This window comes from Podarcis bocagei (genome assembly GCF_964188305.1).
Source record: "Podarcis bocagei genome assembly, chromosome: 10".
Taxonomy (NCBI): domain Eukaryota; kingdom Metazoa; phylum Chordata; class Lepidosauria; order Squamata; family Lacertidae; genus Podarcis; species Podarcis bocagei.
Window position 1 is genome coordinate 21,345,507 of NC_138135.1, and position 21,772 is coordinate 21,367,278.

The 21,772-nt window shown below is 43.5% G+C and overlaps 1 protein-coding gene across 1 annotated transcript in view; it reads right to left on the reverse strand.

The window, feature by feature from the left end:
- Nucleotides 1–344: 344 nt before the first annotated feature.
- WNK1 (WNK lysine deficient protein kinase 1) overlaps nt 345–21,772 on the reverse strand; it is a 110,673-nt gene continuing 89,245 nt past the window's right edge. Inside the window, 10 exon segments of the mRNA XM_081209697.1 lie at nt 345–3,144; nt 3,309–3,490; nt 6,288–6,329; nt 9,363–9,455; nt 10,314–10,493; nt 12,565–12,767; nt 14,451–15,094; nt 15,673–15,746; nt 17,484–17,553; nt 20,262–20,348. Of these exon segments, the coding sequence (XP_081065823.1) occupies nt 2,830–3,144; nt 3,309–3,490; nt 6,288–6,329; nt 9,363–9,455; nt 10,314–10,493; nt 12,565–12,767; nt 14,451–15,094; nt 15,673–15,746; nt 17,484–17,553; nt 20,262–20,348 (1,890 nt within the window). The 3' untranslated portion in view covers nt 345–2,829.

The following is a 21,772-nucleotide window of genomic DNA, read 5'->3' on the forward strand; positions in this document are numbered from 1 at the left end:
ATGAAGCAAGGCCAACAAAACACTGAATAGGTCAACATCAACAATCTTAGGTGGTTTACTGACACGACCTCACAGTGTAAATTGATTACTACCAAATTGCCCATTTTAGATTTCTATTATGGAAGTATTATCTGTGGAAAGATCTTTTCAAAAGGTATAAGTCTCAGAAACCAAATAATAAATTTTCAAGTATTATTTAAATATTTGTTTGAAGGCACCTGCACTCCTTCAAACTCAAATGATTGTTAACAATAATGCTAGTGGGAGTAACAAGAGCTCACTAACAATTGTTAAGCTTCGGGCACAGGAGGAACCAAGGCCATTCGAAAATGAAAAACCACAGCTCAACAAAAGCAGGTTTGGTTTATTTGAATGATTTCATTAAATATCTACAAAGAAGGTAACAAACTGCAGCACAAAGCGCAATCATACAGGAAGCGCAATGCCTGGATTTAGTGCAAAACATACCATTAACTACGGCCAGGGAAGCCCAAGGTTTGAATTCATTTTATTTTATTTTTTTACAGTGTACATTGTTAAATAATGTAAAGAAAACATCTGTAATTCAGAAACAGATCTTGTGGAAAAAGGTATTCAAAGTGTAATAACACAAAATAATTTAACAGTTCAGTAGCATTAGTTAATTCCTCTAGACCTCAGTTATTTCATCCACAGGAGGGAAATCAATGGTAAATAAAACCAGTACTTGCATAACTAAGTGAAAACTCGACCTCAAACATATTAAACCGAAATACTATCCTTGTGCAACACTCAGCTGACTAGATCTTCTAACATTTGGTGGCATCTTTTCATCCATTGCTCCTTCCTGCTTTCTGCACATCAACCTCACCTTGAATTTCCCATCTCACCTGTGAGGGCTTTTTTTTAATTCTGAAAAGTTGTTGAATCCCAGCCACCTAGACTTGCGTCTTTTGTTTTCAGCCACCGGGTCCAAATCCTACCTCTGCCTGACAAAACCACTGTAAACTTCAACTTGAGGCGAAGGGAAGGAAAGAAAGAAAGACTTGTGCATATGTTTGAGGGAAGAGTGAAAGAAATACAGAAAGAACAAATGTCCTTGCTAACTTTAGAGGACTTCCGGGGGTGGGGAAAGAGAAAACAGACTTCCAGACCAAGCAGTAAAGCTGCTCCCAAGTCCAAAGCAGAAGTACTTTGACTTCACAGCCTGCTGCTGCAATGCAAAGTAATACTAGTTGGTTGCAGTTATTTCATTCGATCGGGGAAACCAGTATTTTGAGTTAGAAAGAGGAAGGCGAGTAGGAGATATAGTACACCTACTAAAAGGCAACACAGTTAGTTACAGTCCTGGTACCAGTTTTAAGTCCTTTAGACATAGAAAGAAAAAGTTGTTTTTGATGCTGGCTGTTTCAAGTGTATCCATCCTTAGCAATGGATGCTGCACCAGGAAGATGTGTTCCTGGCCTTTCAGGATTGGATTGACAGGCAGGGCAGGGGGGGAGCAAATCCCAGCAAACACCCTCCCTCTCCAGAGTGACCGCTCCAATTCCTTGACATACATTACCCTTACTAAAAAAACCTTTATAGCTTAAAAGTCAACCCACCCGTAGGTGCTTACCCCTTCAAAGATGTCCCTCTCCCCCCCCCCACTTCCCTTATTCTCAACAACCCAGCTTCTACTCTGGTCACTGTGTTCATTCTCTTCAGCACCTCCGCATAAATCCCTCACTGCTGCTGCATCAGCCACATCAGTTTCCCCCACCACTCCATAGCTTTACTCTTCCGACAAAAGCTGCAATAGCTCCCCCTCCAACACCTACTCTCGACACTATTACAGTATAAGCATCCAATGTGTTATGCCTTTGGTATTCCAGTGACTATATCCAAATAACCTCCCTCTGCCTGGCGAAAGTCTGCTGGGAAGGTGATACTAACTGTAGAAGCAATAAAAGTCCAAGGCACTAAAATATCCAGCAAGCATACTGGGAGAACAGACAAGTATTCAAGTACATTAATTTATACAATTATACATTCACATTTATCTAATACAATGAAAATACAAAGGAAAAAAAGTTAAAGTGTCTCCAATAAGTATCAGGATATAGCTAGCTTTCCCCCCATTTTTTTTCCTTTTTAACTGTTTAACCCTCTATATGCCACTCATTTTTTTTTAAACTACTGTTGTCCAACAACATTTATATATCACAGTGTTTCCACATCAAAACTGATGGTAAGTACATGTCCGCAGGGAACCTTTTTAAAAATTTGTCTTCTAAACAATTTAAATTGCTCTAATGCTGCAGTCAAAGCTGTTAATATCTTTTACTTAAAGCAGTAATGACCTATGTCAAAGCACGGGCTGTTCTGCAAGTCCACTTGTGTGCCCCATCAGCTCAGGAACTTCGGTGTGATGGTCTGACGGAAGGAAGAGACATGGAAATAATGGACAGCTCCCCCCCACCCCCGGCTTAATTCCTCAGAGCAAGACAAATGGCATACTAAAGATTCATGCTAAAACTAACAACATTTCTCCCGTCTCAACCCATGTAGATTCAGCATCTTAAGCCAAATGAATTTTACAGCACGAAGCCCTTGGCTTGTGTGGTAGCTTTCATCTTTACACACTTGCCACAGACGAGAGGAAGCATGTCCCATCGTGGAAGATCCTGATCACTCTTCTCCCCATATTCAAAATGGAGGGCTTTTCTTACGGAGAGCAGAGAGCAATGGTTAGAGGAGGAAGTTCACCCCCCCCCTTTGGGCGCTAATAGCCAGTTCACTGCAGCCTAGTGGTTGATTCAGGGCCTGATCTCCCCCCTCAAGTCTACCCAGCAGCATGCCTGGGTCTCATTAAGTGGTCCGCAGATTAGAGCCAGGGGGGTTGCTGATGGATTTCTGCAAGTTGCTGATGTTGAAGCTTTGCAATGAGGTGGCACCTACAGGCTGGAACTGGCCTAAAGGCTGCGGTGCTGGACCACCTGTCCCGCTCCAGGGAGCTACAAAGGGCACTGCTGGGAAACCGTATGGCTGAGGGGGGCACATGGCCTTTGTGAAGTGACCTAGGGAGGTAGCTGACGCAGCAGAGATGGGTGTAGCACCAAGGGAGGACGTCATCGAGATGCAGAGCTGACCTGGTGCAGAGAACTTCCTTGCCATTCCTGGGCCCTAAAAACAAAACCCAACCCAAGAGGTTATTTCAGAATTGCCAAACAATGTTAAAACAGTCCTTAGAGGCTTCTCCCTCAGAAATGTGTCAGATTCTTCCATGAATGATTTGTAAGTTGGCCAGGTGCCTACGACCAGATAAAATGCCCCAAGCAAGTACTTACCTCATAATTGCCATGCCCCTTGCCTCCTTTCTTGCCAGAGAGGCTCATGGCATCGCGAGCCCAGTTGTCTACTAGCTTGTGCAGGTCATCCGTAAAGGTCCCTTTTCGACTAGAGGCAGGAGGCTGAGACTGAGGTGCCTGGCTGTTCACTGTACCCGCAACAGTGTTTGTACTGCTGGTCCCTAGAAGAGCAAAGCAATGGCTGTCATTTAAACCTGACTGTATGATAGTTCCTGAAGGCCATCAAAACTATAGCTACAATGGAAAAATAGGAGAAAGCAAGAGTTTAAAAAGCCATGCACATGAATTCTACAATTCAGTACCAGGACATAATGAAGAGGAAGGGATTTAGGGCTCAGCTAGCAGTTTCACTCCTATTAGGTTAATCATGTAATTGTGTGTTATTTTCCAGATCAGTGGGTGGTCTGCAACGTTGCCATTTTCCACTGGGGAATGAACTAGCTTTTGGTATCAATGACAGGTCCATGATTAATGGGTTCCTCTACATTGTCAACAAGCACCTATTATATCAAGCTAATGCTACTGCCAACTCTGCCCACTCACTCAGCACGGACAGCTGCTCTGCTCTGCAGATGGAAACTAAGAAGCCCCAGGGACTTGTTATTGGAACGAGACATTGTATTACTGGCAGGTACTTCCATCTTCATGAATGTACCTGAACCTGCTGGCTTACTGTCCAAGCACAACAGTGCCAAAAGGAAGCGGCAAACCATCACCTGGTGCTTCCAACTCAGATGGCAGCTTCCAGGAGAACCTGCACATTTGGGTTTCACACCATACAGAATTTTATACAGCTCTGCAAAGAGAAATGCAAGGAACTGTTTCAGTTTAGAATATGGCACCTGGTAGGATCAAATTCTAAGAATGAAGGGAAATCCAAAGCATCCAAGTTTCTGCTGTGATGGCCATTCTATAGCAAATCTGTAGTGGAATGGTGTGAAAGAGTTGTTTTTACTTGTCCAAAATGGTTATTCAGGAAGCAGCAACCTAAATGCAAGAGTTTAAGAGCGTTGAGAACCCCACATGTGCTATGAAACAAGCACCATGACCACTGAGATAGGACACTGTCTCCAATGTATAGAAGCCAATGAGCCCATTGCATTGCTCAAGACTGTACAAGAAGTGCATCTGGGAAAGCCTTCAGTACAATTCAAGTCCACTGAAAAGGCCTTCCTATTTCAACACAAGGAAGGAGTGAAGGTACAACCTGATGAAAAACAGCTGAGGAAACACCAATTAGACCAGTAGAAGGTAGCACATTAATTCCACCCAGCTTGCTCCTGGGACTGTCAAAATAATGGAATCAAAGCTTTATAAGAAGTCAAAGAGGGAACCAAGAGTTCCCACTGCACAAGACTCAAATCTAAAAACTGATAATCCATTCCTGCTGCTCAAGAACTTGCTGTCAGAAGCAAAGTCATAGGTACTGGCAACTTAACTGGACCCTTGATTCTTTGGGATAAAACTGGCCTCCCTGAATCCAAGCCAGATTAGACAAGAATTCAAAACATTATAATTGGTTAGAGCAACTGAGCAAGGTGCCACTGCATTGTGAAATACGAACAAGCGGATAAAACTAGCCAAGGTGGTGAAAGACGCAGCAGTCCCCCCAAAAAAACTACTAAATAAGATGGGAGTGGTGCTCATCCACATGCAGGGAAGAGGAAGGAGGAAGAATCCTCTGCCCAGGTGAGAGGAAGGAATGCAGAGTTAATAGTAATAAGATCGTAACTGTGTAACATGCAAAGGAAACTATACTTGTGATGCAACAAGATTCAGCCATGTAGTGTGAGAAACTGGAACACAAACGCACATCTAAGTAAAAAAAATGAGCAACCTGAAGAATAGTACAGGGAACAGGCAACAGAGATTTTAAAAAAGTGGTGGTGGTGGTAAGAATCTTGATACATGGTACCAATAAAAATATCAGTGCATTCTCCTGACAACAATTTCATGCAGGGACCGGCACATATCCATCAGCCCCTTCCTGATGGCCAGAAAACAGCTCTTGTTGCAATGCCCAGACACTGCCCCCCAATAGTAAATTGGGGGTGGGGAGAGAGTTTCAATCCAGAAGTGATAGGTGGGGTCTGTTAATGTTTGGCTTTTTACTTTACAAGCTGTTGAAAATGCACCAGATTGTCTTCCCTCTAAAACAAAAATATAAGAGGGAATGTCATATTAAATGTGAGCTGTATTGAAAATACTCTTGTGTCTGGTTTATTATGAAGCCAGTTCTCAAGACACTTCATCTACTGAACCAGCCATCAAGAAGAGTCTGACAAGCACTTAGGTCAGTGACCATGGGGAAAAAACCTCCCTCCAATCTTGCTCAGTCACAGCAAACGTTACAGAAACTTATTTCGGCTCTTCATACAACTGAACAAATGCAGAGGCTTAACTGGCCCTGTGGATCACATCACTGCACACGCCACTGCTCCTTCCCCACCTTAACGCTGCCAATTTGCTTCACTCCCATTTACTGACTCTTCGTTGATGATGACACTTTCTCCTGTTGCGGGTACTCTCTAAGGACATCTGGGTCCTTGCCCTTCCTCTTAGTAAGATATGGAAGCTCCTTTTGAAATTGGATCAGTGCTTAGGGCAAACCCCTTCCGCTATGATCACTGCACACAAAGCCCATGAACGAGGGAGATTTTGCCTTCTGACCCAAAATGCTGCAAATTACTTGTGCTAATGTACACTTTGGCATCATTACTCGTCAGCAAGGAGGACACAGGTGACTGATAGTCAAAACATGCCATTCCAGCAAGGAACTGCCGTCGTGAGGTGGCCAGGCCTGTTGCAGTGTTAGTGCAGAAACAAGTTAGAAAGGGACACAGAGACAGATGCTGTGCTCAAGACAGATTCAGGGAGGTTAAGCTTCAGAGATCAGAGGAAAACTTAAACAGCAGCTTGGCAATCAGAGTTCAGAAGTAACCAAAATGCAATAATTACTACAGAGCTGGTTGCAAGGGCAGACTTTTTTCACCATCTTCCCTGAAGCACAAAGAGAAAGCATTTTGTTAGGGAGAAACAGTGAGAAACATTTAGTGTCAAGCAAACAGCACAAATAGCCTGGTTATAAAGAGGGGAGAATACAACAGGACCCTGTCCTTTGGTGACACTGCTTTCGATTCTTTCAGGACTTTTCTAGCAAGACACGCAGTGGCAACTGGAGGAGCTGCATCAATATTCACATTTAGTTTGTGCACCTGTATCTCTCACATGTATTAAGATTGTGGCCTAATCATTTCATCCAATATTAAGTAGGTTTTGGTGAGTTAGACTGAGTGAGTCTCAGACAACAGTTCAGGTACTCTTACTGATTGGAGGAAAGAAAGCTTCAGTCCAGTTCGAACTGAAAGTCAAACAAATCCTGAACTGAACACTGGACTAAATCTTTAATTTATGCCCAGCTGATCAGATTTCTCCTTCTGACTGAAAGTTTTGAGAGTACGTTATAATGGCTCAATTCTGACATTCTCTGATTCCCTATTTCCTGGAACATCAGTGCCACCAGAGGTAGGGCATACCTGTTTAATCTCTTCCACTTCTTCTCCAGCTATCAAGAAACCCACCCGTTATTTGTGCCCAGTCTTCTAACTTCTAACAGAAACCTTTTCCCACCATCCCAGAATCTGTGATAGGATGTCGGGTCAAAATCCAGTAAAACAAGAAACCTGTAAACAAACTGAGCATCAAGCCAAGCCGTGCTTCCACAAGTGCTGCCTTGTTTTACAGGACAGCTGCAATAAACTGAGGGATGCAGCAGAGGGTACTGCACATATGCCATTACTTCCAGAGACCAAAGTAGCATTTTCTGTCTCCCCATCATGGATCTTACTTCACAAAGGTACCTCCCGTTCAACAGCCACATTAAAACTAGAGCAAGTGTGCAGCAAGATTAGCCGTATCTTTGCTATTTATTAATTATCCACCACAATAATAAAGGATGACTACTCCTTGATCTCTTATTAATCTTTTATTGCAATTCAATGTTTTCTGGGAGAAGCTAGTTCTTAGTCCTGGCTTTATCACTATTTTTTGCAGATCCTTTCAGATCTGCCTTATACTGTCCACATTGAAATTTCCAGTTAAGAAGCCTGAGATGGGGAGAAGAGCTGCATGTTGTTCTGCAAGAGTTTTTATGATGGGTGCTGGCCACCCACCCTATAGATCCATATGGATTGAAAGGCAGGATATAAATACTTTAAATAAGAATAAATATGCATGACTTAGAGTACTCCAGTTGCCCCAAGCAACTAAAAACCAAGTACGATGAGGCTAAAGCAGTGCTGCAAGTTCAAATCCTAAAAAGGTAGTTTCTTTTAACTTCTCTGAAGTCAAATATCATCATCTTATGATTTTCATTGTAGCTGTCCTTGTGCAAGGCTGTCTTGGAATCTGCTGCTCGGCTCATTAGGTACAGGCACAGAAAAATCCCTGGCGTGGCTGAGCTGCTGCTCAGTGTACATGGACAGATGCTCTTCAAAAATAGGATCCCAAGATCCTGCTGGTTTTTTTAAGTCTGGGAAGAAGAATACAATTTGCACACCTAGGAAAAAAGTATTCTATCTGCAGCATAAGCACACAATTCAATAGATACATGTTGTTGGCATCTGCCTGTCTTGAGAGACAATGGAGTGTGCCTCCGGGGGTGAAGTCAAACTGCTGGAGAATCACAGCACAACCGACCCATTCATTTCCACCTATTTCCATGGCCCTGTCTAGTTCAGTAGAAGTTGGAGACAGACCCAATCAAATGTATGTAGAACAGCTATTTTTAGAGCTCAATTCCTTTGGCTATAATTTTAATCCTTTTATTAGGTCTATATTATTTGTTAAGTGCCTTATAGTCCTTTAAACACCATTAATTTCAGAAGTGTAATACACAGCTCCAGCAAAGCAGGCTGAACATGTTTTTACACTCTGCAAGGACAGTGTGCCAAGCAACACATGAGATGCAGCACAAGAAATATTTATGCTGGAAGCATCTTAATCCCAATTATTAAGGGATTACATTTCCCTTCCAAAGCACAGGAAGAGGGAAGGAATACGCTTTCTCAAACATTGGCCCTTCCCATTCAAGCATACATTCCCACAAGTCACTCTTCTAACTAAAACAGATGACGCATGAAGTAGGTTTTGCATGTCTAAACCTGAATAAGGCACCCGTATGCTAAGCTGATCATATCTCTATGCAACTCATGAGCTAATACAAATAATCCCTTCCCAGGTTCCTATTTTAGTCAAGAGACGGGGACCTTAAACATTTTCCTCTGCTAAGAATTGAGGTGGGGTGAAGTGGCAAAAAAAGCTAGCAATTCCCTCCAACAGGAGTAACAACAAGGTACAATGCCCATAGCTCCAAAAGTAGATACTAGTCACACTGCTTCCTGGACTGTCGTCTTGATTTCAAGTCCTTTGGTGGAAAAGCAGCAGACATCTGTCATGGGTGCTTTAGCTGAGATTCCTGCACTGCAAGGGGTTGAGCTAGATGACCCTTGGGAACCTTTCCAATTCTACGATTCTATGAAGTGTTCCATCGTGAGCACCAATTCAACAGTAGACACAGCCCTCAACCCTGAATTGCCGCTATGCATGTTGAAGCAGTGACAGTCACTGCCACATACACACTCTGCCCAAACAAATAAACAGCTGGCTGTGCCTCTTCAGAGTTATGCAAACTGGCCCAGGTCTGCACAGAACCCCAGCTGAACCACTAGGAAAGGTTCTATCATGGCCTTCCCTGCAGTTACTACAGGGAAGACTATAAACTGAGGAAAGGAGTTTGCTACCCAAAGCATCATTAAAACTTGAAAAACATAAGCCACTATCATTGTAGCCTTTTGGCTGAGCAGCACAATAATTTTTTTAAAGACAGCTTTCTGGAGGATATACTTAAGAGCAACTCAGCCAAGCCCTGGGGTTGGAGAGACACAAGAAGGCAGATGTGAATGGACAGCATGTGACAACAGATCCAAGTAGCAGAAAACAAAAAGACGAGGAAGGAGTAAAGGTGTTACACACAAAGAGCCAAGCAGGGCGTACTCAGAAATCGGGTCCTCCTGCCACCAGGCTTGAATGTCACCCGCTCAGATGCACAGTTAAACTTCACACACCCTGTGATAAAACAAAAATAAAAGAGGGGAAGAACAAGGAGAAGAGAAGAGAGACAGAACACAACTACAAGATGTTAGAAAACTCTTTAAGCTGGTGGTGAAATGCACTAGCAAGACACAGGAGAAAAGAACCTCACTGGTAGAGGAGCATTTGCAAGACCCAAGGAGCCAGGACTCTTCTTTCCCCCACCCCCACTCTCAAAATCATGTTTGTTTCCTCAACTGGAACAGAGCTATCCTCCAATAGTTAATCCAGCAGGAACAGGGTTGCATGCCACAAGTGATATAAAACAGCCAATGCACACATTGACATAATACATTGCACAACTTGAAAGACACACGAGGTACAGGTTAGTAGGGCTCATATGGTTAAAAAGGAATGAGCAGAAGCTCCCTTCTCATTAGGAAGGTGACTTGGAAGAAGCAGTAGCATATTCTGTTCTTGTATTGATATATCCACCTCCTTGTCTTGAAGCCACTCCACCCACACCATTAATGTGTGTGTCAGAAATGAGTATGTTATGCATGCAAACTGCAAATTCAAATATGGTCTCTCAGGGACCATTATAAACTTCTAACTTGTGCAAATAAAGTTGACAAGCTCCCAATTTATCCAGGGAGAACATATTGCACTCTCTGCCTCAAGCTCTTCCCCTCCATCATCTCTCCTTGATGTGGAAGGTGCAAAAACATACAGGGCAACCTTCACTGTCATATCCTTAATTTTACTTGCCGGAGTGTCCCAGGCCTCACAGCTTCATCCTACGAAGGAGACAATCTGAAATGTAGCAGGATATTTAATCCCCCACCTCAGCCCCCAGTCACGTTTCTCTCCATGCTGCTAATCTACAACATTTACCTTGGCCTGGCGCAGAAATGGCACCATCACTAGTAAAGGCAGAGTAGAGGTTCTCACTAGAAGGAGATGGTTTCAGAGGCTGTAACAGATGGTTCTGTCCTGTCTCTTGGACAGTGCCAGGAGGGAGGAGGGTCTGCTGTTGGGGCAAGACCGAAGGTGCACTCTGAGCAGACAGATTGCCTAGGGAGAGAGGGAAGCAAATCAGGACACTGGCAACATGATGGGTACTTAAGTTTTCCCATCCCAAATGCACAGTGTTCATATTTCACTTCTTAAGGATGACCTCTGGCACATGAAAGGAAACTCTAGATCAGGGATAGGGAACTGGATCCAGCTGGGGGGGGGGCTAGTAGTGGGTTACCCCAACTCCAGTGGCCCACTTTAACTGGTGGGTGCCTGGTTTCTGCAGAGACCAGCTGTGCTACCAGGAAACATGGTAGCAAATACAATCCAGTGGGCTTGAAGTTGCCACTTATCAGTTGATAGGCAGCAACTTCAAACATGCTTTTTGCAGGGATAAGCTGCACTACACTACAATAGAGACAATTCCTGCAGAAAAAAGGGCTTTGAACTACCATATGTCAGCCAACAGAACTTCCCATGCAGGGATCAACTGTGCAGCCCAACCCCAGCAGGCTTGCTCTTCCTGCCAATCAGCTCTTCAGCCATGACAGCAAATCTCCCTTGCCAATGCACAACTGGGAATGCACTTTAAGGCTCTACCTGCCCCTCGCCTGACATCACATCTGATTATGTTGTGTGTGCGGTAGGTCGGCATGGCATGGAGGGAAATGGCCTTGTAGGCCAAACTGGGAGCTATGCAAGGCCTGATTAGGCCTGTGGCCCAGAGGTTCCCTACCCCTGCTTTAGATATTAACTAGGCTGAAACCAGCAACAGCTAATGGGAGAAATGAACACAGGCCAAAAAATTGAAAAGCTTTCACAGGACTGCTACACTGCTGCTTGTGGCTACTCCGTCAACAAGGGCAATGCACACAAATTAAGACTCAGCATCCACCTGTTTCTAGTGGGTACGGTAACGGAAGACTAATTAGTTATATTTACATTCCACACCTTAAAAGTAAAATCTACAAGGCAGTAAACAATAAACACATTAACTGCATGTCTTCACTGCACATACCCCACAGAAAATGCTGCAGGAAGTCTTGCTTTGCCCAATACAATCCCTCAGCACTTCTTGAGTTTTCATCTAAAGTCTAAAATGCACAGTGAAAAGGCTATGGAATACAACTTTGGTGCTTACGTTTTGCATAACACTTGAGTGGTGTTGTGGATAAAGACAGCTGAATGTGAGCTGAGGAGACCTGGGTTTCTGGGGGTGGGGAACCTCTGACCTGCAGGCATATCTTGGTTCAACAGGGCCCCCAATTTGTCCAGCCAGGCTATTTCTTCAAAATCACACCCACCTGCCAATCAGCTGTTGCCACACTGATGGGCGGGGAGGCACCAGATGATTGTTGGGGGCATGGGGTTGCCTTCTGTGTTAGCTGCACAAACCAGTTCTCCACAAGGAACTGCAGAAGAATTTAACTTTCTGCTCATCAGCTGATGGAGAGGGGAGTTAAATCCTGCTGAGAACCCTGCAGAGAGCAGAATTGAACTCTCCACTCATCTGCTGAGGAGTGGAGACTTCAGTCTTGCTGCATGCTGCTTCAAAGCACAGTGCAGGGCTGTTGGAAAGCCCTTTTACAAAGAGCTTCAAGCTGCTACTTAAACCTCCAGTTTTCCCAGGTTTAAAGAGCAGCACTGGGCTGCTTGCAAAACACTTTCCAACAGCCCTGCAGTGTGCTTTGAAGGGCTTCAAAGTACAATGTCACATGGCATTGTAGTGACGTCAGGTGATTGAGAGGTAGGCACCCCACACACCTGTCAAATTTGGTTCACCAGGCGTGGGAAAATAAGGATTTGGCCGGCCAAGTACAAAAATATCCCCACCCCTGGTTCAAGTTGCCAGAGAGACATAAAGCTCACTAAGAAACAGAAAGCCAGCCACCTGCTTTCAGCTTAATCTACATTACAAAAGGAAGAGAGGCAGCGATCATGTGCACTACTCTGAGCTCCTTGAAGGAAGTGGGATAAAGATCAGTGGCAGTTGGAAGGAGAATTTGCAGTAGGAGAGTTCATGGTAGCCAGTCGAGCCCATATTAAGCAGCCCGTATTAAACAAAAAGTCACAAGACACTACACAAAGTCAACTTACCCAACCCATGGCCATTTCTAAAGTGTCTTACCCAAAATTTGAGGGCTCTTGTTACCCTGGGAGCTGCTGCGGCTGGATCTGCTGCCTTTTCCTTTAGTGGGTCTTCTTCGCCTGCCTGACAGAGGAGCGGCAGGAGGGATGATTACTGCTGGAGGTACCTTGCCCAGTTTCGTGTAAAGCAGTTCAATCTCCATCTTTTGGCGACTTTGAAGCTCTTGGATCTCTTTAAGGTGCCTAAATGAACAGGAAAGAAATATGTGTCACTTTTCATACCACTAAATCATCCCAATAATGGATGGACAAGTGAACCCAGATTAGAAGCTATTTATCTAGGCGTTATCCCATACAACTAGGGCTGCACACAGTATGACAGTGGATTACCACCCTCTCAGAGGAGTGCTCCAAACAGCATGCAACACAGTGCAGGGCAGTTCAGGGCAGGCTAGGAAAGGGGGAGAAGCAAATAGTTTCAGGAGGAAAAGGGGAGAGAAAAAATCCACCCCAGCATTCTCCTGTTGTACTAAGGATTTTATAGCTATATAAAGGGGGCGGGGAGGAGAGAGTAGTGGGAAAAGTGGACATTTACTGTAAAACACATGGACCATCAGTAGTTAAATTCTCTTCCCCTGCCCTTCATTTTCTCCCACTGCCAACTGCCTACTCCTAGAGTTCACTGATACTAGATGAGCCTGGTTCCTTTGGATCAGAAACGGGGAACCTTGGACCACCATGTGTTTCAAGAACGTTAAGGTTTGGCCTATATATTAATATATGGACAGATGGTTGATACTTTACTTAATTGTGTTGATTTATTTTCTTGTGCTTCATTATGTTTTAATCACTGCAACCTGCCCTGAGTCTGTTTTTTAAAAAAGAAATAAATAGATAATACACTAAGCTCATCAGCCCAAGCCAGCATGGCCAGTTGACAGGGATGATAGGAACTGGAGTACAAAAACATCTGGAAGGTCACAAGATCCCCACCCCTGGCTTCAGATCCATTTTTCTCTCTTGGCTCAACTGCCCAAAGTATCCTGGAAGCCCAGAGGTTCTTTCCAGGCAGTTTTGGAACTGTTTTTCTAATTCTTTTATGAACGCTGAGGCCTGGTGCCTCCCCCCAAGGTAGTGTTGCCCAGGATTCATCACTCCGGTCTCCCATCAAGCTGATGTGGTCCATATTCAGGGACACGAGAACACGACAAGCAGAGTTCAAAACAGAAGCTCAGCCTTCAGGAGTAACATCTAAGCCTAATTTATTGCAAATTAAATCAAACGTAACAGAACAAAGAAAACATGGCTCCTCTCTGTCTTTGTTCCTCGGAGAGAGTTGCAAAAGCAAAAGCTATACAGAGCAGAAACAGCGTATCTCAATTGCCTCTCCCAAGACTCCAACAATCAGTGCTGGAATGTAAACAGACATGTGACATGTAACAATCCCACACACACATCTGCAGCACAGGAGGAATGAAATTCTCAACACTGAATCACCTGAATTTGCAATTAGCTAAAGCGAGAAAGCCAGAAGCATGGGAGCTCTGTACTTTAGTCCACTCATAAAACACTAAAGAGCTAGACATCTAGTCCACTCATGCATTTTTAGCACCTAAGACTGAACAGTGTCCCAGACATCTCCAGTTCAAATCTTGCCTCTGCTGTGAACTCTCAGAGAAGCCCCTATTTTCTCATCCTCAGCTGCCTATCCATTAATAAGGAGATGTTAATTGCAAGGAAACACTCATTCCACTAGAAAAACAGGGGACAAATATTGTAGACCTCACTATACAAATTCCCTGCAAGTGTTGGCTGCAGATAACTGTTTTTAGTCCCACTACACAGGATAAAACTTTCATCAAGTCATGCTTCTACTCATTATGTCCTCTTAAAAAAGTCTGGGTGGGGTGGGGCTAGAGGACTTACTTCTCTCGCAATTGGCGCAGCTCGCACTTCAAGTCTTCATCTTCTATGTCCGACTCATTATCACTGCTCATGTAGGAAGAGTTGAATGAGTTGCTAAGGCTCTGAACTGGAAGACTGATCTTTGACCCAGGTGGATGGAGAGTGTCTGGACTCCTTGAGCCATCATCTTGCTCCTTAGCTGCACCACTCAGGAAGGCAGCTTCCAGCTCAGACGATGGCCCATTCAGGTGCAGAGAATGCCTTCTCGCGATAAGCCCTGGTTTAGGAGTTTTGATGGGAGAAGAAACGTGCTCAGAGTTTACAGTCAGAGGGACTATTGCAGGGGCCTCTCTCTCCACACAGGTCACCTCATCTTGAGTTTTAGACACAGAAAACCGGCCCACTTGGTCTGTTGCTGTCGTCGTCACCTGGAAACGCCCAACCTTGGTTGGCTGCAAATTGGCGGTGGAAGTGTGTGAAAAAACTCCATCCACCACATCTGCAGAGGTAACAGCAATGGCCTCGGCTATCCCACTGGAGGTTGGCTTCACCAGAGTACTCTCAGGGCTGCTGCTGCTAGACAAAGATGAGGAATCTGAGCTGCTTGTGTCGAAGTGCCTGGGCTTACTTCCACTCTCTTTCTGCTCATCCACAGCTACTGACACCTAGAGACAATAGAGACATACAGTATTATAGCCAGAGCACCTTTACAGAATGGCACTTTACAAAGTGTAAGAGGATAGGTTCCTGCCTTGAGCAGCTGAGTCTGAAATTTGACACAGGGGACGCAGAACAAAAAGGAAAAGAAAGTGGAAGCAGGGTTAAACAGAAAAATATGTGGATCTGCTTCACATGTATAGGCTTAGTTACAGTTACAGTAAGGCACAAGAACTAAGGGTTGTTTGTGCCAAGGCTTCACGTAAGAAGTCAGAACAATTTTAAACAGTTCTCCCTCCAAAAGGAGCCAACCACTGCATTAGATCATTTTCTGATAAAAACATGTGCTGACACCAAATAACATAGTCACAAGATGAAAGCAGAAAATGGATAATGAGACAAGATGGACGTCTTTTGAAGAATGCTAGTAATGCTTAAAGGGCAAGAGTGTTGTTGATGCAGATGGGGCCAGAGCAGCCATAACAGCTGTACAATATTGTCCCAGTCTCAGCTCCCTGTCTATAAAATAAGAACCATAGAAGTCACACAGTAGCTAGGGTAGACACAACAAAATGCTGTAGAATACCTGAAAACGACCCATCTTAAGAACTGCAACTCCTGAGGTGGTAGTTGTGGAGCAGCTTCCTGCATCCTGAGAATCTGAAATGGGGAAAAGTGGGAAGAGGATTTGCAATTCAATTTTTTGCTCACTGTGTTCGTGAACAAAATTCTCCGAGAAAAGTCAATCAAAAATGTGTTCCTCTAATTAAATCAAAGGAAGCTGTTACAAAACTGTTTTAACACTTTCAGTTAAGTCATATTACTTTTTTCTAGTTAACCAGGGCTAGGTGGGGGCTTTGTTTTGGGAACACGCAGAATTCACCTTCTACAAAAAGGCATGTAGTACCTCATTCGAACATTTCCTTAACAAAAACTGATTATTTTCATATTGGCATTGACAACACATGACAGGATTCTACTGGCAGAAATGTTGCTTGCCTACCCAAGAGAAACCTAAAGGAATTACTAACATATTAACTCATTAGGCCCTATTGGAAGAGAAGTGCAAGCAATTCGTACAAGAGAAAAGAACTTTACACTAAAGTTGCAATGGGAAAACAATGACCTATTTCCTAAGGCTGTGCATGCCCCCCCTCCAAAAAAACTGGGCTAATGTGGGAAACACCAGGCCCAGATCCAGCCCCAAATCAACTGGGGGAGTGGAGAGGAAAGGAGCAAACTCTGCATCTCCTACCTCACCCCAGAGCAGGAGGATTTAATTCTGCTGGGAGCTGCTCCACCAGACCTTTTCCCACAGGGAGCACACTGGCAGGGCAGAGCTGAAAGTCAATGGGACTGAAACCTCCTGTTCATGGGTGGGGAAAGAGACACAGCGCTCGCTTCCCTCATCATCTGAGAGGTGCCGCAAAAGCAGAGGCTGGCAAGGAAGATGCAGTGTGTTCCACTTGAAAGGCCTCAAGGGACAGCTGGGTGGCAGCAAGGAATGGCACAGGTGGGAGAAGCCTGAACTCCCAAGACCCGGCAGCATCCATGGGATGTGCTTGGTGCTTGCTTAAAGGGTAAGATAGGCAGGAAGGGAACTTGTTGAGGCTGATGATGGGAGCAATGAGTAGTGTGGATGGAGGCGGCAGAAGCCAGACCCACTGTAGGCACTTTCTTTATAGGGCCTTGTATGGCAACACAAATCCCTGTTCGGTTTCAGCAGAAGGAGCTGCTAGTGTGCTGGAGGAAATCAGGTAAGATTACAACAGCAAGAGAGACTTGCAAAATGAATACTGTTTTAGATGCTTACCAGAGAATTCAATCCTTCAGGGGTCAGCTTCCCCAGCACATTCCCTGCGGGGAGTTTGCTGGAGAAACAGACTCCCTGCCTCTCCTGCATCCCAACCAATGTCCCACTCCCTAACAGTCCCAGATTGTTCCAGGCAGCCCAACCTGGCTCAGTCTGGTGCTGCCTCTACCCAACTTAGGATTCCCCTCCTCCCTAACTGGCCCAATTCAGTTCAGGCTTCAGCCAAATCTGGTGCACAGCCTGAATATTTACAATGCCTGAGTGACCACAGTACAATCAAATCATTGTTAAAGAGCAAAAGGGAATGTGCTACCCATAAAAGCTACTGGGAAAAGAATGAACCCTACAGATCATTTTAGTCACTGCTTAAGAGCAATCGTACTTTCACCCCGTGTCAAACTATCCACATAATCACTTGGGTCTTTTTTAATTATTATTCATTTGTTTTGAGGTAGAATTCCAAAAGCCAATATTTTTGAGATTATAATCCTTTTGCACAGGATTCATGAACAAACCTCTAATATAACAAACAGCAGACAGCAAGTGTTCTTGTTCAGACATTGTTCATTCCAAAAGGTTCTTACCAGTATTTGTAGACTGTTCTGGTGCAGATGCCATTCCAGTAACCGTTGTAGAAGCCACTGATGGCAGAGGCTATGAAAAACACAAACAAACAAAATAAAGTTTACCAGAATATTCTAATTTCCTTTTCTTTTTTAAAAAATTCAGGGCACTAATTTGCCCGTAGTTATTCACGGGATCACATCAATTCTCTTAAGCTTCAGATGCCAAAGCAAAGCACTGATGAGTATCCACTATAGAAAGCCAAGGCCTCTCCTTAAGCAGCCTTCCCAAATCCAGTATTAGCATATGCAAGGCCATCCTGTTTCAAATAATTCTGCACACACCACAGCATCTTAAAGTTGGAGAGGGGAAACCCTGAAAAAACAGCTTTGCTGGGGGGACCACTAGGGGCGCATCGGACGATGGCTGACAATAACATCTCTCCGACCCACATGAGGTAAATTGGAGGCTGTGATGGGAGTAAATAGCCTCCCTACCCCCCCCCCCAGGATTATGGTGGGGGACTGCCCTTGCCTGCTGTGCCCTATACCACCCCCGAATTTGTGGGGATGGGGGCACTAGGCACAATGCCCTCCTGTGGGATTTCGGCACTCCTGGACGCCATCTCTGATCCGCACCACTAGCTGCAAGAACTTCAAAAGAAATAATTTGGATGAAGCTAATGCACATATTTCAAGGAAGAAGGGGGAGTAAAGACTGCTAACAGAAGAGATCTCTGATAAAACAAGACGAGTCGGAGGAACAAGTATAAATCATGAAAAGATACGCCAAGACTCGGTATGGCAAAGGGACTGATGGGGGAGGGGAAAAAACTTTCATTTCTTACCTTTATGTGATTAAACAAGAATCCCCCCCCCCACAAGTCAGAAATGTCATTTTAAGGCCTTAAGCTGTGGATTTAAGGCTGTGTGGAGATAAACTTTTGAACCAGAGCATGTTTTAAGAAGAGCGTGGAATGTATAAGGGCTTTGGAATGACGCAGTTAAAAATACTGTCGCCATATTGGGAAGTTCTGTCGGAGGACTTAAGTCTGAGAGGAGAAATAGAGAAATAGAGCTGTTTTTATATTGTGGATGAAACTCCGCAGTGGGACTTAAGAACGACAGTTCTGTAATTAATGATGGAAAGAGCGTTGTTATCTATCAAGGCGATGATATATGGAAACCATCTCGATTTGAGGACTAGAAGTACGGAAAAACCCACACAGGATTATTATTAGTGTTTATCGGCTTAAGGAGACTATCAGAAGAGATCATAAAGAAAAAAGAGAAAATATATGAACAAGATGTGATGTGGAAACAGCAAGATAAGTCTGGATAGAATTATGAACTTTGTTTGGACTGATTTGGACATTAACACAGTAGCAAGAAGATGATCAGAATCCCCCTTCGGATCTTGAAATATGGGTTCCCTCAACAAAATTTAAAATTCGGCTTTGTAATTCGGAATTTATGTGATGTGATTTGATGTGATTGGCCAGTTAATAAAAATTATTTTTAAAAAAAGAAAAAACAGCTTTGCTGTTGCTAATATAGTCATACCTTGGTTCTCGAACGCCTTGATACTCGTATGTTTTGGCTCCCAAACACTGAAAACCCAGAAGTGTTCTGGTTTTTGAATGCTTTTCGGAAGCTGAACATCCGATGAAGCTTCCACTTGAGTGCAGGAAGCTCCTGCAGCCAATCGGAAGCCACGCCTTGGTTTTCGAATGGTTTCGGAAGTCAAACGAACTCCCGGAACAGATTAAGTTCGAGAACCAAGGTTTCACTGTACAGCCTTATATTTCATATAACACAATTTGTTTTCCATACAACTCCATTGCCTGTTTTCATAGTTGGAGAAAATGCTAGTTCTCACTGAGATGGTAAAGTTGTGTCTGGGCTGCAGGTGGAGGTTCACATGACTGAATACTATTCCACATGCAAAAAACTTCAACACAGAAAACTAGATGTCAGGGAGAAAAGTTGTGGCACCAGATCCAAAAAGAAAACCCACCAATAACCTTCCTGTTTAACTTATTGAGCTTATACAACCTCTCTCAGAAAACATTCATTACTTTTGAAGCTCAGAAATATATTTATATATCTAAAGAGTAGAGAATGGTGTACGTAATTATGAGGAGCATAGCATGATGTGGGGCCTGCACATACATGGAGGAATACATAGACCTCTACATGTATAAATGGAGTCTAAAATAAGGTATGTGGTGCCTATTTTATACTGAAGGGGTAGTAAACATGATTGATTTGAGTAAAATCTGGAGGGCAACTCTCACCAGACCCAGCCAGCATGGCCAACAGCCGGGGCTGATTCAAGTTGTAGCCAACAATATCTGGAGGGTAGTGCATTGACCACTCCTGCTTTTCCATTTAAAAAAAGAACACAAGAATCAGGTTCAACCACAATTAAAATACTACAAAACAAACAGTATGGAAACAGGCAATAAACCAATGACACCTTTGTTCTAAGCCAATAATCTATTTTGTCCCTGGAGCTTCCACTCATCATAGCTGCAAGAGACGACTGCCTCTCCCATCTCTAAGCAAAGAATCCTGCTTCCCTTGTTAGCCACATAAATACTTCTACTCCAGAGCTTGTGGTGGGCCAAATGAAACCAACTGCTTCCTGCTCACCCCTCCAGCCCCTGGAAATGAATCTTGCAAGTTGTAAGCCCTTAGTAAACATGTCCCTTCTGCCCTGGGCTTCCATCACACAGAAGCAGTGCAGACGCAGATGGGCATGTTGAACTTTTTGGTCACTAATTCAGCAAAACTTACACCGGCAGGAGCTGATGTTGTTGGAACATTTTCTGGACTCAAGGCTCTTCTCAACTGGGCATCCAAGTCCTCCAGAGGTTGCTGGGACTGCAAGAAGTAGGAACAATTAGCTGTTGTTAGCTGTTGCCCCTTTAAACCTTGCTATACATGTAACATCTAAACTATTTTGAATTCTACAACAGAATTCTGAAGTGACATCAGAAATTCAATGATTAAGCAGAAGACCACAATATTATCATCTTTTAATCATAGAACATTCATGAATGTGACTTTACTTCACCATAATGTCATTTACAACAACATACAATGAAGCAGTCAAGCTTCTTGGAACCTAATAAATTTCATGTTTTTAAAGAAACCTAGTGAAGAGTCCAGAACTCGTGGTTGTGTATTCCACAGCCCACAGCCACTTAAGACACAGACACAAAGCCTCCTTCAGAATAATCCTGTGTGGGCACGTTGGAAACTATTTTATTGGAATAAATGTTTGTAGCCAACAGCCTACTTTAGGTGTATAAAGTGAACTGACAATGGGCTGCTGCTGATATGATATATACCCAGAGTTGAGGTGCACTAAACTTTCAGAGAACAGTTATTTCCAGTTTTCAACAGCTATATGGCAGGAAATAAGAGGAGAGATAAATGGGCACATTGTAAGGTATTCAATTATGCTTTACTCAGAGTAGAACATTGAAATTAATGGGCCTAAATTAGTCATGTTCATTAATTTCAATTGGTCTACTCTGCATATAGCTTAGTTGAATTCCACCCTTAATACAAACATCTTTGAGCCAGTCAGGTGACTGTTGAGATGTCAGATTCCCATAATACTCTGGGCTACATTTTTCTACCCATCCAACATTTAACGCACTGTCATTTACAAAGTTTCCAAAAGAATCACTCCTTACTGCTCAGTAGATGTCTGTTGAAAGCAAACAAGCTACATGATGTTATTATATGACCAATGCAAAAGTCAACTACAATCAAATCTGTTCAATCCATGTCTTGGCACCTCAATAAAAACCTCCATATAAACCAGTCCTTAGCCTTCATAGGCAAAAACAGTTGTTTTATCTACCCAATAATCTAGGAATCAAAGGAACCAGCTCATGTGCATTCATTAAATTTCATCCTTTACACTTCATCCATCTGTTTCAGACCTTGGAGAACATCTCCATGGATTCATTTTGTTTCCCCAAAGTACTAAAATGTAAGAATCTGGCTCTAATCATACATGACTTTGTATTGATGACTCCATACCTCAATCAACTTATGACGGAAGTAGAATATCTGCTATTAGGCATGCAATGCCACATAATATCAGACTAATATTTTTGAGATGTTTCTTTCTATCATGTTTGTAGGACAAAGCCTAGAAATTGCTCTCCAGATAGGTATGAAACCCATTACTGGCCATTGTGGAAACGAGACATTACACTTACCCAAAGTGTGCCTCATCTTACGTTTCCTACAACATCTTAAGCATGGTTAGCATTGTGTTATAAATGAAT